Source organism: Periplaneta americana, chromosome 14 (genome assembly GCF_040183065.1).
Source record: "Periplaneta americana isolate PAMFEO1 chromosome 14, P.americana_PAMFEO1_priV1, whole genome shotgun sequence".
Classification (NCBI taxonomy): domain Eukaryota; kingdom Metazoa; phylum Arthropoda; class Insecta; order Blattodea; family Blattidae; genus Periplaneta; species Periplaneta americana.
This window is the reverse complement of record NC_091130.1, coordinates 66,236,994-66,252,690: the sequence shown is the minus strand read 5'-3', so window position 1 is coordinate 66,252,690 and position 15,697 is coordinate 66,236,994. Positions and strand designations below refer to the sequence as shown.

The 15,697-nt window shown below is 37.1% G+C and overlaps 1 protein-coding gene across 1 annotated transcript; it reads left to right on the top strand.

Moving 5' to 3' along the window:
- The first annotated feature begins 1,349 nt into the window (after positions 1–1,349).
- On the top strand, positions 1,350–14,195 carry Dph1 (diphthamide biosynthesis 1). Its single transcript, XM_069845454.1, has 3 exons — positions 1,350–2,578; positions 7,422–7,587; positions 13,837–14,195. The coding sequence occupies exons 1-3, from the start codon at positions 1,842–1,844 to the stop codon at positions 14,158–14,160; spliced, it is 1,227 nt and encodes a 408-aa protein (XP_069701555.1). The 5' UTR covers positions 1,350–1,841; the 3' UTR covers positions 14,161–14,195.
- The last annotated feature ends 1,502 nt before the right edge of the window (positions 14,196–15,697 follow it).

The window sequence follows — 15,697 nt, the reverse complement described above, 5'->3', positions numbered from 1 at the left end:
GACACAGCATCGTAAAATAATTTAATAATAAAAAATTAACTTAAATACCGGCATTATGTAATTTTCATTTGGCTGCATGTATAATAAAGATGATAAACTGATAAGTGTGGTTGAACAAAGTGTTATTCGTAGGCCTGCATAATTCTAGCCTCTCCCTTCTTTTTATTCACACATTCCACAGTTATAGTGTGGTTAAACTACTACAATATACGGTAAATATTAGTGGTAATTCTCCAGAAATCTACGAAGGTAAAATGTTCTTTAGCTTAACTGGCTTCCGTGATATAGGTCTATATATAATGATAAACAAGTGACTTCAGTTTGCAGGTACAAATACTTTCAAAATATAAATCGTTGTATGCTTGTCAGTATATTCTAATACACTGTTGTGTTGTGGCCCCCCTTCTTTTGGTTATTTAACGACGCCGTATCAACTACTTGGTTATTTAGTGTCGATGGAATTGGTGATGAGATGGCATTTGGCGAGATGAGTTCGAGGATTTGCCATAGGTTACCTGACATTCGCCTTACGGTTGAAAAATCTGGGAATCAGCCCAAGCGGGAATCGAACTCACACTCGAGCGCAACTCCGGACCAGCAAGCAAACGCGCTACTGCCTGAGCTATGCCGGTGACCATTTTCTTGTTACTAGGGCTGATTAATTTTTTCTTGAATGAAAAAAAATCAAATTTTTTAATTGTGCTTCTGTAATTTCACCAAGCTGACTAATGAAATTTTTGCCTCACTGGTGAGCCACCATAACATTTTTAAAGCCCCGCTAATTACCAAGAAAACATGAGAGAGGTGCAGGACGAATTAACAGAGAAATGGTCATTTCTCTAGAATTGCGTCATGGACCTCTAGAGTGTTATATTTGAAACAAGTAGGGGGCAGAAGGGCAATAACAGTGCATTAGAATATATACCTAACTATAGAACTATTTTTATGTTATGTTTCATTTAACGACGCTCGCAACTGCAGAGGTTATATCAGCGTCGCCGGATGGGCTGGAATTTTGTCCCGCAGGAGTTCTTTTACATGCCAGTAAATCTACTGACATGAGCCTGTCGCATTTAAGCACACTTATATGCCATCGACCTGGCCCGGGATCGAACCCGCAACCTTGGGCATAGAAGGCTAGCGCTATACCAACTCGACAACTATTTTTATGTTGAAAGTAACCTAGTTCTTAAAAATCTACTAAAGAAAGTTATGCCACATCACTAAGTTGTTCAACTCAGCACTGAAATTATTATTGCAGTACAGTATTTTCTTTCATCACAAATCATACAAGCTTACAAAGAACAAAAATCCATGTAATGTCAAGCAGTTCAAAAATTACTCAACAGGTGGCAGAGGACTGCAATGTAAGATATTGAGCTGAATGTTGAAATCACTGAGGAAATAGTGATTCGTTACAGTTGCTTCTGGTGCAATTAGTAAATCACCGCTTGATCACTGTTTCACTGCTTAACGAACAGTTCACTCACTGGAGTGAAAGTGATTTTTTTAATCACCGGTGAAAAATCGCTGCTAGTGATTTTTTCTTCCATCTCTATTGAAGATTCATCGGTAGACAAGAATTGTCGTATTTTATCGTTGGTTATTGGTGTTTTGGGCATGTGTTATTGAATGATATTCGTGGTGAGGCTTGGAGAAGAAATACTGTTGGAATATATGTGACTGTTTTAATGAAATGCCATTCCGGAAGTTTTTCAGAACACGTTGTTGTAGTAAAGTGGCAATTTGTTGAAGTTGAAGCCATGAGTACACGTTTCGGATTTTCGTTGTGGATTTCAAATGTAGAATTATAGGTTATTTTTGTAATTCGGTTCTATAAAATGTCTGAGGAAAGTGTAGTTGCAGTGGTGAAAGCGAAAAGCGAAAGAAAGGTTTTCAGGCCTCCAGTAAAATCTATTAATAGAATACCAGATGAACTCTTGGAAGACATTAACCTTAAAAATGCCATAAAAGTTCTTCCAGGGAATTATAATTTTGAAATTTACAAGACTATTTGGCGCATACGTCAAACAGGAGCAAAGAGAGTTGCACTTCAAATGCCAGAAGGTTTACTCATATTTGCAACGACAATTGCGGACATAATTGAATCGTTCACAGAAGCTGATACTGTCATAATGGGTGATGTAACGTACGGCGCATGCTGTATTGACGATTATACAGCAAAAGCCTTGGGTGTTGATCTCCTAATTCATTATGGACATAGTTGTCTGATTCCTATTGATCAGACTGCAGGCATTAAGATGTTGTATATATTTGTTGATATTAAGATTGATGCTCTTCATTTCCTTAATACTATCAAGCTTAATTTTTCGACTGACGTAAGACTTGGCTTAGTAAGCACAATTCAGTTTGTTGCTACCCTGCAAGGAGTTGCAGCAGAACTAAAGAAAAATGGCTATCAAATCACAGTACCTCAAAGTCGACCTCTTTCACCTGGTGAAATTTTAGGATGCACAGCACCAATAATTCACGATGTCGATGTCCTCATATATTTGGGAGATGGCCGTTTCCATCTTGAGGCAGCTATGATAGCAAATCCAAAATTGAAGGCATATAGGTATGTTTACATGACACCTAAATGCAGGAATTTCTATTATAGGTGTAGAATTCTATTGTTACATTACTGTCCTGTCCTGACCTGTTTTTAAAACTTCTTCAAACATTGCAAGTGTTTCCCGACCTTATAATAGAGCTTTGAAAATGGAATCTTTTAGCAAAAACCGCAGTTCCTTATCTTTATTTTTCCTATTTTTTTATTATATTTTATTTTAGATTTTTGTGAACGAGTAACAATAGTCTATTTTTTTTAAAGGACAATGTTGTTTTTCTCGACCAAAAAAAATTGAATTATAACTGTCCAAGTGAGTGTTCTGAGAGGTAGGTTAGAAGAAATGGGATTCACTGTAAGGGACCTTGGGGTTTGTTGATTTTTTTCACCACATTTGACAGAAAACGGGTTTTTTTTTTCATAATGAATGTTTTGAAAGTTGCGCCATATTTCATTTGATTATAAAGTCATGTCAACAAGCATTTGAGAAATGTGTTGGCACTTCTGTAGTAAACTGTTTCCGGCTTTTTTTTACCCTGGGTGTCAGCTGTTTTAAAAGTGTCTTTATTTAATTTGGTGGGAAATTAATAAAATCAACAAAAGTCTAGATAAGTCGCTTACAGTGAATTCTTAAATTTTTTTATAAGTAATCTCCTCCAAACTTGAATACAGATAGGTGCCACATTATGTTACCTGTGATAATGGTATGCTGAAGTTTGTGATAAATAAGGAACGGGATTTTAGGTGCTAAAAGTTAATATTGTTCCTCGCTGTAGTTTATAAATATTAGAAGCCATGCCCCACTTCTTTTAGATGTCATTTTTGTCATTCACTATTTTCCTTTTGGTACCATTAAAGGTCTTTAATCTTCTTAATCATCACTTACAAATTAGCGCACAGTTCACAAGATCCATTGCCCAGTCCTTGTGATTGTTGTTTATTATTACATATCATACTCTTGTGAACTAGGCTTAGGACTCTCCTCACGGACATCACATCTATTCATCTACACTCAACGTCTTTCTTAACTTTAATATGATGAAAGGATCACCCGAATGGGTATTAGTTATTCTTCGCTGTATTCAGAGATCGATTTTGTTCTTGCACGGCACTCTGTGATGTGATATTGTTTGCATCTCTGCCCACACAACTCACACACGCATTCGGTGTTCGGGGTATGGAATGTCTTATTTCTGCATATTTTGTGGTGAAAGCCGTGTATGGCTAGTCTTGTAATGGTATGTCTCTGCTCCTGATTCTCTCTGGTCCAGTTGCGGTCAATCATTGCAGTCGTTCCGTAGAAGTCGATATCTATCTCCGCTCTCTTCGCTCTTCTTCGATCCAGTAATTTGGTGCTGGCTCCAGTAGATGGCAGATGGAGTCGTAGATCTTCTATGTAAAAAGTTTCCTTGGCCAGTTCGTATGCTAATCTTGATGGTGCATACTTTCCCACTCTGAGGGCACACTTTAGGAACTGTGCTTTCACTTTCTCAATGCGTTCAAGGTCACTGATTGTCAGCTTTTCCCATATTAAATCCAGTCCATACGTGACTATTGGGGATATTGCCGTGTCGAAAAGACTAGTGGCTGTCTTTAGAGATAGTGAAGCAATGTTCTTTATCCTAAATATAGCTTTCATGGCCTCTGCCGTCCTCTCCCGATGTGGCACCTGAACGAGTTCCCTGTCATTTGTAGGATTACGCCTAAATATTTGAAACTGTTGACCGTTGTTAAGGGCTTGCTGTGTAACATCATTATGTCCTTTGTTGAAGTTCTCCCTCCCTTCCTGAATGTCATCACGCAGGTCTTTTGCATGTTGATGCTCAGTTGGTTTTCCTCTGCCCATCTATCTAGTTCCAAAATCCCTTTCCCTTGTGATAAGTTAGGGAGGGTTAGATGAGAGGTTATCCAAGTGACGAGGCGAGGCCTGTAACAGGTAGGTCTAGCCTGGAGATTTGTGACAGTCTTGAGGTATGTTACAGGTAACAGTGATTTCATGATATTTCTTGTGTGCTTTTATGATGCTTACCCATATTTTGTATTCAATGTAACTTCCTCAGATTGTTCACAGGTACAGCTGTTGAAAAGCAAAAGCGCGTTTTTTTTTTTGTGTCAAAGGCATCAAGGTAGTCTAGTGGCTAGAGCTCTCGACTTATAATCCTGTAGACCCAGGTTCGATCCCTGGCATACCCTCAATTTATAACTTGTGTTGTGGTGCAGGAATTTTCTCCGGGAGCCCCAGTTCCCCTATGGCATCCCAACAAATCATCTTATCTCTTTGCAGGTGTAGTGTAGACCAGTCTCATATGGTGCACCCCAGGCAACGACTCTGTCGGTAAATTGGTCTATACAACTGATTTCATATGGGTGAATGACGAACAGACAAGTATCCGTCATTAGTTTTAAAGAACAGTGGTTTGGAGAAAAATAAACCTTGCCTTAAAAATAAGCTATTTTTACGTGTTTGTAAAAGCTGAATATTTCCTATAAGATCAGATCCAAAAAGTTATGTATAACTGCGGTTTTTGCTGAAACACCCCATTTGTTAAACATATAAAATCTGTGAAGTGCAAGGACAGGATTGGACAGGAAAGACATTGTGCAATATTTCTACTGCGGTAGTGGTATTGCATAAATTTTGCCTTACTTTTGGTTTAGCTAGGTTGAATTACAGTCTTCATTTCACTGAATCATTTGTGGATACTTGCCAAATGCAATGTGTGTGATCTGGGATTCTGAAATGAAAATATGAGAATACTTGTAGTCATATATGAGGGGTAGTCAAATGAAAACATGTCAGATGCCAAAAAGTATAATAGAACATTTATTACCTCAAAAGAAATCTTCAAAACTGTTTATACGTTTATCCTACTGCGAGACAAGATGATCAATCCCGTTCTTGAAAAAGCTTGTGGGCTGTCTACTGAACCAGTTCTTTACCCAGTCACACGTCTTCGTCCTATGCAAAACGAAGTCTAAGATTGTCTTTCTTTAACTCTCCAAAAATGTGGAAATCGCATGGAGAGAGATCTGGGCTGTAGGGTGTATTGAAGCATTTTTCAACTAAATCTCTGAATCGTATTCCTCACGAAGTTGGCAGTATGTGGGTGGGCATTATCATAAAGAAGGATAACGCTGTTCGATAGCATTCCAGGGCATTTTGACTTAATGGCGCATCTCAGTTTCTGAAAAGTTTCTCCGTAACACTGTGCATTGATTGTGGACCCATGCTCGAGAAATTCAACAAGCAGAGGAACCCTAGAATCGAAGAAGAATGTCAACATGTCTTTACCGGAACTTGTGTGGATTGCTTTGGACTTTTTCGGTGGGGGAGAATCCATGTGTTTCCATTGTTGACTCTGCCGTTTGCTCTCCGGTTCAAAATGATGACACCACAATTCGTTCCCAGTAACAATACAGGACAGAAATACATACTCTTCCTTGTGGTATCATTGCAAGTGACCCAGTGAAGCAGTCACTCTGTTTATTTTTTGTTCCTCTGCCAACTGATGTGGAACCCATTGCGGGCAGGTTTTTCGGTAATGCAAGTGCAGTGACGTGTATGGAACCATGACTTATTCCCACAAACGACGAAGATCTTCAACAGTGATCTGTCAATTTCCCTGTATAAGACCATCAACCTCAGCAACAACAGCAAGAGTGATGGCATGATGAGCCTGTCCTGGGCAAGCGTCGCCTTGCAGTGACACGCATCCCTCTTGGAATCTCTTGTGCCAGTCCATACACGCGAACATGACATACTGTGTTCGCCGTAAACAGTAGACATGTGATGATGGATTTCTTGTCCTCCTACTCCTTCAGCAGTCAAAAATCGCACTACACCTCACTGTTCTTCTTTACCTGCCACTAGTGATGTTGGACAAACACACGTATCTTAACTTCACTTCCAGTGTGTAAGCAGAGGTTGTAACTGTGCTTTCACAAGTCGCGGTTGCGCATCTTGAGATATGCGCATGGTGACTTGTTTTCATTTGACTGCCACTCATACATTATATAACTATCACCTATTCTATACTTTATCTCGTTTCTATCCTATACCTGTTTGATTGAAAGATGGGACATAACAGTTAAGTGACCAAGCTCGGAACTACAGTGCTATGTTGCCATATGGACTACCATGCGATCAGTTGTGAGTTAGCAGTTAGGTGGCTGACATTAAAACATTCATTAATAATTGACACGAAGGTAAACAACAATACAAAAATCGACAGAGAATGAAATACAAAACTTATTAATGCTAACATTGTATATACAAGAAATGGCGCCAAGAGAGCTATTGAGCACTCAACACATAGGAACTTTGGCAACTCAGCCATTGTTGCCGTAGCAACAGGCCTCCCATGCTATGTGACATTCAGTTGTTTTTCCGATTGCAGCGCTAATGTCATGTCCCATCTTTAGAAAAAAGCAAGTATAGTCTTGTTCCTTCTGGTTGTGTTAGGTTAGGTTGGATAAGATTGTTTTTAGGTTAGGTTAGGTTAGGTGAGGGAGAGAAGATAGAGCGACCTTTCTTTGGAAATTACCCAAAAAAATTAAATCGGTTTTAACAAAGAACATGTTGCTAAGCACTAACTTAAGTTCTAACTTCACTTTGAAATATACTGTAATAATATGAGCCACTATGCCATACTAAATGGTAAAACTATGTGGCCATGAATGTTCTTATATTATTGTGTTATTAGATTTTACTATGCTGTGTGGCGTGAGTTGCCAGTTTGTGACGGCAGAAGTAATAGTAGAAGTGACTGACAAACAGAAGGAAAGATAACTCTGAAAATTAAAACTATAAGCAGATTATGTAGGTATATTATATTCTTTTGTCTGCTTACAGATATGATCCCTATGACAAGAAGTTTACAGAAGAATTTTACGATCATGTCGAGATGCGCAAGATAAGAAAAGAAGCAATATGCAGAGCAAGTAATGCTTCAAAATTTGGTCTAATTCTTGGAACATTGGGACGTCAAGGCAGCTCCAAAGTAATGGAACATTTTCAGGTATAGGAAGTATTATAAGAAGAACAAGACAAATACACTAATTTCTAACCTCAAAATTGCTATGCTGTTTTCAAGAATACAAAAGACCAGTGACTTCTAGATCAGCGTTTCTCAACCTGAGGACCAGTCAAATGTCTGAATGGACCATTAACTTATATGGACCTAATTTTTTAGTAGTAGTAGTAATTTTGAGGTTAGAAATTAGTGTGTTTCTCTTGGAGTGATGAAAATCCGCATATTATACAGCAAGTCCCGTTGCACAGTGATAAAGTAGGGGTTTGGTGTGCGGTTATTGTGAGACGAATAATCAAATTCAAATTCAAATTTTGAAATTCAAATTCAAATTCAGGCCAATTTTTGGAACACAACTGTGAATACAGATGTGTATGTGAATACAATACACTCTCCATTTTTCAACCAGCTTACAGACAAAGAAAAACAATTCGGTTATTTTCAACAGAACAGTGCTTCCCACATAATGCCGAACGTTCAATGGACACCATAAAGGAAGTTTTCGAAGACCGGATAATAAGCAGAGATTTGTGCCTCCCTAGATCCCCTAATCTCAGTTACTGTGATTTTTAGCCTTGGGAAAACTTAAAGTATAAAGTGTATAAAAATAATCCCCATACTTTAGAACAACTGAAGGATGCAATATGACAGGAAGTGACATAAATTACTTAAGCTGAACCGCAGGATGTGTCACATAATTTGTTTAAGAGTTGTAGGCCGTGTTTCACTGCAGAAGGTCATTACATTTGAGTTTGTTAGGTTGTATTTGTTTGTTTCGTTCTATTGTTGATATATTTCTATAATGTGTTAAGTTACATTATATTTAAGTTTTTTTCTGAATGACGACTCAATTTTGTGTGTTTTGTTATTGTGATGTAATTAGTGCAGGTCTGCACAAGGTTTGCACTCTCCGAGTTGGCTCACAGCTCGAGAGCGGAATGCAGATATTGGCTGCACTCTGTATAAGGGTGGACTGGAAGAAGGTGTGATCTCGTACAAAATGTACACACAAAGCAGTAGTACGAGCGTTCCCATTCATTGTTTACAAAACTATCTTGGACTATTATTAATTAATAAAGAAATATTTATTTTACAGAAATAATAGAAACTCTATAGCTATTTAAATACACAATATCATTTTGTTATATTTTTATTTATCAGTACATCAAAACGGGGTTCTATGCTGTTGGCAGCTGAAAGGAACAGTACTGATCGTAATGAAACATCAGTTACAGATGTTTGATGTCTGTCTTTATTAAAGTTGGTAATAGAAAACAGTTGCTCACAAATATAAATGTTGACCCAGACATAGCAATCATTTTCACAGCCAGCTTGTATAGTCGTGGATATTATTGCTGAGGTTTGGTCTTGCAAAACCCAACCAGACTAGTAGTATTATTCAAACGGTCTTTAGCCCTTAGGCCACATTGAAGATCAGTAAGTTCAAGCTGTGAATCATATGACACTGTTTCAATTGGTGTTGAAGGAATTTATTATAATAACTTTAAACTTCTTTCCAATTAAGACAAGATCTTGAAACCTAGAATTAAATTCATTTTCAATTTGCACATAATTGTTTAACATGGCTACATCACGAGTAGTTTCTATTGTTGGAAAGTGAGCCATATTTCCTTCCTGAAACTGACTTACAAAAAGTGTTTACGACTGAAATCCCATAATTTATTCAACATATCAACAATGAGCTGGCCTTTTCCCTGAAGAGAGATATTTAAATTGTTGAAGATTAATAAATTCTAACATACCCTATTTCATGTAATAATGCAACTTTCAACACCTGAACCTTTTTACTGCGATCTTCACCAACAAAACCATTGTATCTCTATGTGTGGACTAGTAATGACGCATTAGATTATGTTTTCTTCTTTCTTTCAAACTCTTGTAACAGATAAGTATTGACTCCAGCTGCTGTGAAAAATAAGTATTTTCCCATGCAATATCGAAAGAATTTGCCTGATGATCACTTTTCCGTCTTTTAGATTCCTCCATTATGTAGCCGTAGATAGGCAAAGTGAAATAACTACTAATAATACACACTACACCAGATAACTGCGTGGACTATCCTCTATCTATAGCAGGCCTACATCATTCCGACGTATCTTTCTGGCGAGCTGTTAGATGGCTGTCCTGCTCCTTCGGCTGCGCTCAATGAGCGCCTTTTGTGCAGGCCTGTATTAGTGTAATGAATTTATTTTCTTTCTTTGTTTGTGTATCACTGTTTGTTTGTTTGTTATGTTTAAATTTGTTTTTTTTACTATTGTGTTAATGATTTCAGAATCATATCCTTTTCTTGGGATATGTATTCTATAGTATTCAATACATCTTTGTAATCATTTTGTTTCATTGGTATATTTATTAATCTTTGTAGGCTACCATTGATCAAAATGCTGCATACCGATATTTGTGTTGTAGGGTGGTGTGATGTTTTGTGTATGTGTTATGAAGTCAGTCGAAATCAAGACGAAAGTTATGTTTTAGATATTATTTCAAGTTTGTTGCTAGAAGTTTGGATTTTATAAAAAAAATAAATGTTGCAAAATTTAAATATGTCATTTTTAACTTAAAACTTGTTGTGTAATATGCCATTATTAATCGTCTTTTTTGTAGCAAGAATGAAGGAAAAACTGAAAGTGTATTTTTCAGAGGTTACAGTTTTCCTTGGGTGAAGGTTTGTGTGTGTGAGATAATTTAATTCTGAAAAAGACAAATAGATTCGAATTTGTTGTTAATACACGTCCCACAGAAGCAGATTAACAAACATTCCGGTTTTTTATGCTACAGGTTACATTTTCCTCCATGGCTTAGGAATTGCAATTTGCAGACAGTGTTCTAAAGCTATGGTTCCGCTATGGTGATCATCACCAAGTGAACAATGCCGCTCGATTAGCTCTACATGTAGATAAATAGAGCTGGTTGCTTTACAACGTTCTGTGTGGGCTGCAGCGATCTGCACTGGCGTTCATTGCTCTGGATTAACTTGGCTTCAAATTGACTGCGATGATCGTCATTCATTTAGAAAACAAATGAATGACGGTATCACAAAGATGGCTGCAGAACATAGTGTACATACATACATAAGTATTCTGCTCATGGGCAGGTCTTTCACTGCAAATCCAGCATCCTCCAATCTTTCCTATTTTCTGCCTTCCTCTTAGTCTCTGCATATGATTCATATATCTTAATGTCGTCTATCATCTCAGATATTCTTCTGCCCCGAACTCTTCTCCCGTTCACTGTTCCTTCCAGTGCATTCTTCAGTTGGCAGTTTCTTCTCAGCCAGTGACCCGACCAATCCCTTTTTCTCTCTTGTCAGTTTCAGAAACATAGTGTATTTAGCAATTTCTCACAAATAAACGATGAAACTTTAATTAATCTTCTTTCCAATCTTCCTGTCCTGTATGATATAAGTTAAAAAAATACAGAGATATCTATAAAAAGGAAATGTTATGGAAGGAAGTTGGTGAAATTGTGGCAAGATTCATAAAGTACTGTATTTCAACACAGGTTAATTCCATATATCTATATTCCAATATGTTAGGGGAAGAATAATTAAATTATCTGTTTTTAAAGATAGTGTTTATAAAAAAAAATTGAATTCAGTGTTGTTAGAACAGGGACGTCTATATAGTGTGTCAAAGAAATATCTTCCCCGAAATTCCAACCTTTAATAACGACGATTAATATTACCAGTTACTTGAGATCATTTTAAAATCCTAATGAAGTGTGTTCTAGGATTAGTTTTAAGTTGAATAGCTTGGACAAAAGCTTGAATATTGTAACCACTATAATTTAGAATGAACGATGTAATTAATTTTGACACAGATACTGTTATTGCAAGTATCTTGAACCTTACATCCCCAAAGTCTGTCTTTCGAACTGCTCGGTACGGCATGTACTCATCAACATAACGGCACGGCAAAGATGCCCCTCCCTTGGGTAACGTGACTCTTTTCAGAAAATGTTGGCTCTTTCACTTTACGGCTCTCTAATGTAAAAAAACTTTGTTCAATACAGACATCATCATCATCTCATGACACACCTGTTGTCCACACCTGTGGAGTAACGGTTAGCGCATCTGGCCGCGAAACCAGGTGACCTGGGTTCGATTCCCAGTCAGGGCAAGTTACCTGTTTGAGGTTTTTTCCGGGGTTTTTGTTCAACCCAATATGAGCAAATGCTGGGTAACTTTCGGTGTTGGACCTTCATCTCATTCAGACCTAAATAACCAGAGATGTTGATAAAGCGTCATAAAGTAACCTGCTAAAATACAAAAAAAACGACACACCTGTTTTGAGAGGAAAACATGGTTTCGTAGTAGGTTTTAATTAACCTGTAATGAGTAAGTATTTAAATATAATCGTGTGTACACTCCTCTCTCATCCAGGCTGGGGACCAGCAATGACGGAGTTACTACAGCTATTTCTCTACATTATATAGGCCTACATAACTTACACCTACAGCTGATATGTAGCCTACATATTCTTATAACAATATTTTACAGGCTTATTATTAGAATTTACATTAATTTACAATTATACACAATCCATATCGCTATCATTGCTGCCATCATCGTCATCATCTTCATCACTTGGTCCAAAATTAATTGTTATTTCATCAATGGCATCATGCATTCGGAATTATCTTCTTAATCGTAGGTACTACTTTCTGAACAAGATAGAATTCTTAGATTGTATCTCGAATAATATGTTGATCGAAGTCGTCCACTTCAACTTTACACAAGTCCTAATTCTGGAATGAAATAATATATTTTGTAGAACTATAACAAAATAATAACTTACAACAGTAATTCATTATGTCGCTCACAGTACACACACTATTGTACATAACTATTATAGCAGTAATTTCTAAACATTACATACTTAGCTATTCTTTTCCAGAGTAGTGTGAGGTTCATTCGGTTGTAATTCAATATTATTCTTAATTCTCTTCACGGAACTAATACTTTTGTCAGAGTATTTAGCCTCTCTCTCATATTCCTTATTAAGAGGTTCCAGCAAACATTTGTTTAATTTTTCCTCCTTGCAACACTTAATTATATTTGCGATAATTTCTTTTTCTCCGCTGTGGATAACAGTGTTACTTTTTCTCCATGGTGGTGTGATTTCACCATAATTACTACCCTGTGGTTGCTGCTCCATGTTAACACTACTGGTACGGTGCGAAGGAAATAGTTCTATGTTTCTTGACAAGAGATTATGATGCGGAGCATGCGCAAACAACTCAGTTGACTCCATCCACGTTACGAGCTTCCTTCCCTCTGCCCCTCTGATCGCTCCCAGGAAGTTCAAGATAACTTGCAATAACAGTAGCTTGCTTGGAAAGTAATCTAAATATACGGTATGTGTCTGTTTAAAGTGGCACGAATAGAACAATGCATCTTACTGATATCATTTAGATCTTTCTTTTTTACTAGTAAGATAAGCCTTAAACTTGTCTCCAACCTCCAATGCTAAATGATTCCGCAGAATTATTACCTCCAAACGTAGTTAGTGCTATCTAATTTTCTGATGGCATAGGCCCTAATACTTTCGATAGGAAAGATGATGTTCGCTGTAAACAAAACGGCTCAGCTGACGTTCGCTCAATAATGATCGGCAACGTATGCCGGGTGATGTTCGCAATAGTGAAACCATAGCTTTAATAATACATTATATCTTCAATATTAATTTATCATCAAGCAAAAAATCCCGATATTTTTACATCATTTAAAAAACATTCCAGAATATCTTCTTTCAGTAATTGTAGTTTCTAGCTGTATTTAGGTTGAAGCATTAATTTTTTATTGATAGCTTACTCTACTTAACTTAATGAATCAAAATGTAAACACTGGAATGTATTTTGCTACATAGTATCTCATTTAAGTTATGTGATGCATTGCTTACAGGGCTTAGCATTTTAACATATAATTCCACGTAACAACTCCTGTTTGACAAAATGCAAAAATAATCTAAAGAGTACAATTTGTTTTAAAAGCAAATAGGCCTATTTCCTGTATTAATACTAGAGTGATTTTTGGACTCTTCGAAGGACAAATACATTTCTTCAAGTCACAGAAAAATGAATATCATAACTGCAGTACATCCAGAAGGGAATTAAGGGGAATTAATTGACCGTGAAATAAAAATTTGCATATCAACTGTCCCTTCAATTCCTGACTGTTGAAAGAGTATTAATTTCACTCTTGTTATCTTTTTTCAGGAACGTTTGGCAAAATTGTCCAAGGAAAGTGTGATTGTTTTGCTATCAGAAATATTCCCAGACAAGTTGCGCCTGTTTTCAGATATAGATGCATGGATTCAAATTGCCTGTCCACGACTTTCCATAGACTGGGGCAAGGCATTTGATAAGCCCCTCTTGACACCTTACGAAGGAGCAATCGTGCTTAAAGAAGTGGAGTGGCAAGGTGATGAAGAAAAGTGCTACCCTATGGATTTCTATGCTAATAACAGTCTTGGGCCATGGACACCAAATCATAAACCAGTTGTAAAAAATGCTGATAAATGTTGTGGAAAATGTAAGTGAAGATAAATAAAACATGTAAACTTCTTTCACCATTATTTCTTTCTTGTCATTGCGTTATCTGACCAATTCTGAGCCTGCAGTGAAAAGAGTTACCTCATAGGCTAGGGTTGCCAGCTTTTCAGAGTGAAAATAAGGGACATTGCAACATTTGATTCGGGGAAAATAAAGGAAGTTCTGTGAGAGTGAGAAAGAAATCTTTGAGGATCACATCAGAGCATATATTAGCATGTTAAAGCACAGTATGAGGCAAAAATATCCTGCTTGTACACTATTAAAGCTGTTGTATTACAAACCATTAGTGAAATTTAGAAAGCACATCATGTGGGATTCAGATTGGGAAGATCTAATTGCAAAGATTGTGGTCACATAAATTATTAAATAAATATTCTATTTTCCTAAATATATACATGTGAGGGAAAAATTACTCAATTTGATTTCAAACACTTATTGTGTCTTCACAAATATCTGCTACACACACTATATTTAATTTCATTTATTATATTCCATAGATTTTACATTAGCAATTAAGCTTTAAGATGAAGAACAAGTCAAAATTTTACAAGATTACAATTTTTTGGTGAGATGTAGTGAAATGAGGCCGAGGATTCGCCAACAGATTAGCTGGCATTTGCCTTATGGTTGGAGAAAACCTCGGAAAAAACCCAACCAGATAATCAGACCATACAGGGATGAAGTGAGATGAGGCTGAGGATTCGCCATAGACCACCCGGCATCCGCCCCATGGCTGGGGAAAACCTCGGAAGAAACCAACCGATCAGACCAAACGGGGGATCCAACCCAAGCCCAAGCGCAGCTATGTTCTTTTGGACCCCGACCACTTAGTCACTTGTAATGAGTGCATCTCTGTACTTGTGGTTGGATATTGTGTCTACTGTCACACATACTGTGACATGGTACACGAAGGTAGGCCAACAAAGGGGAACACAGTAGATAGAACTTAAAATGAGAGGGATTTAATCCAGCATCGGAACTTGAATTCGTTGTGGCTTAGTGGATAAAGCACCAGCACATAAAGCTGGAAACACCGATTCGAGTCCCGGTGCCGGAGAGGATTTTCCTCCGTTCTACCAATTCTTCACCATATGGAAATGCAGAATTACTACACTGAAGCTTCATATGTACATCGGTACATCATAGTAACATTTCTTATTAGGCTGACCATGTGTGTAATCTTGAATGGGGCAGTATGATGATTTCTTTGTACCCCAGTCTCCCCATTGCTTTGGTATAAATATAATTTTTTTTTTTTTTTGCCAGAAGTGCATAGTATCTGTTGAAAGAATATTTACTATTATGAATACATACAGCTCAAGGAGAAATCCTGATTAATGTTTATTGCCATCAAATGTTATACGTTTTGCATATCATCTGTTAATGGTGGTTCTGTTACATTCCTGCTTTTCGGAAACTCATCATAACTACATGTCTACCACTTGTACCAACTTCTGTTACTATATCCCTATAGTATGTTCTATTTATCCTAGTTATTTCTTAATAAATAGCCCTTTTTCTTATT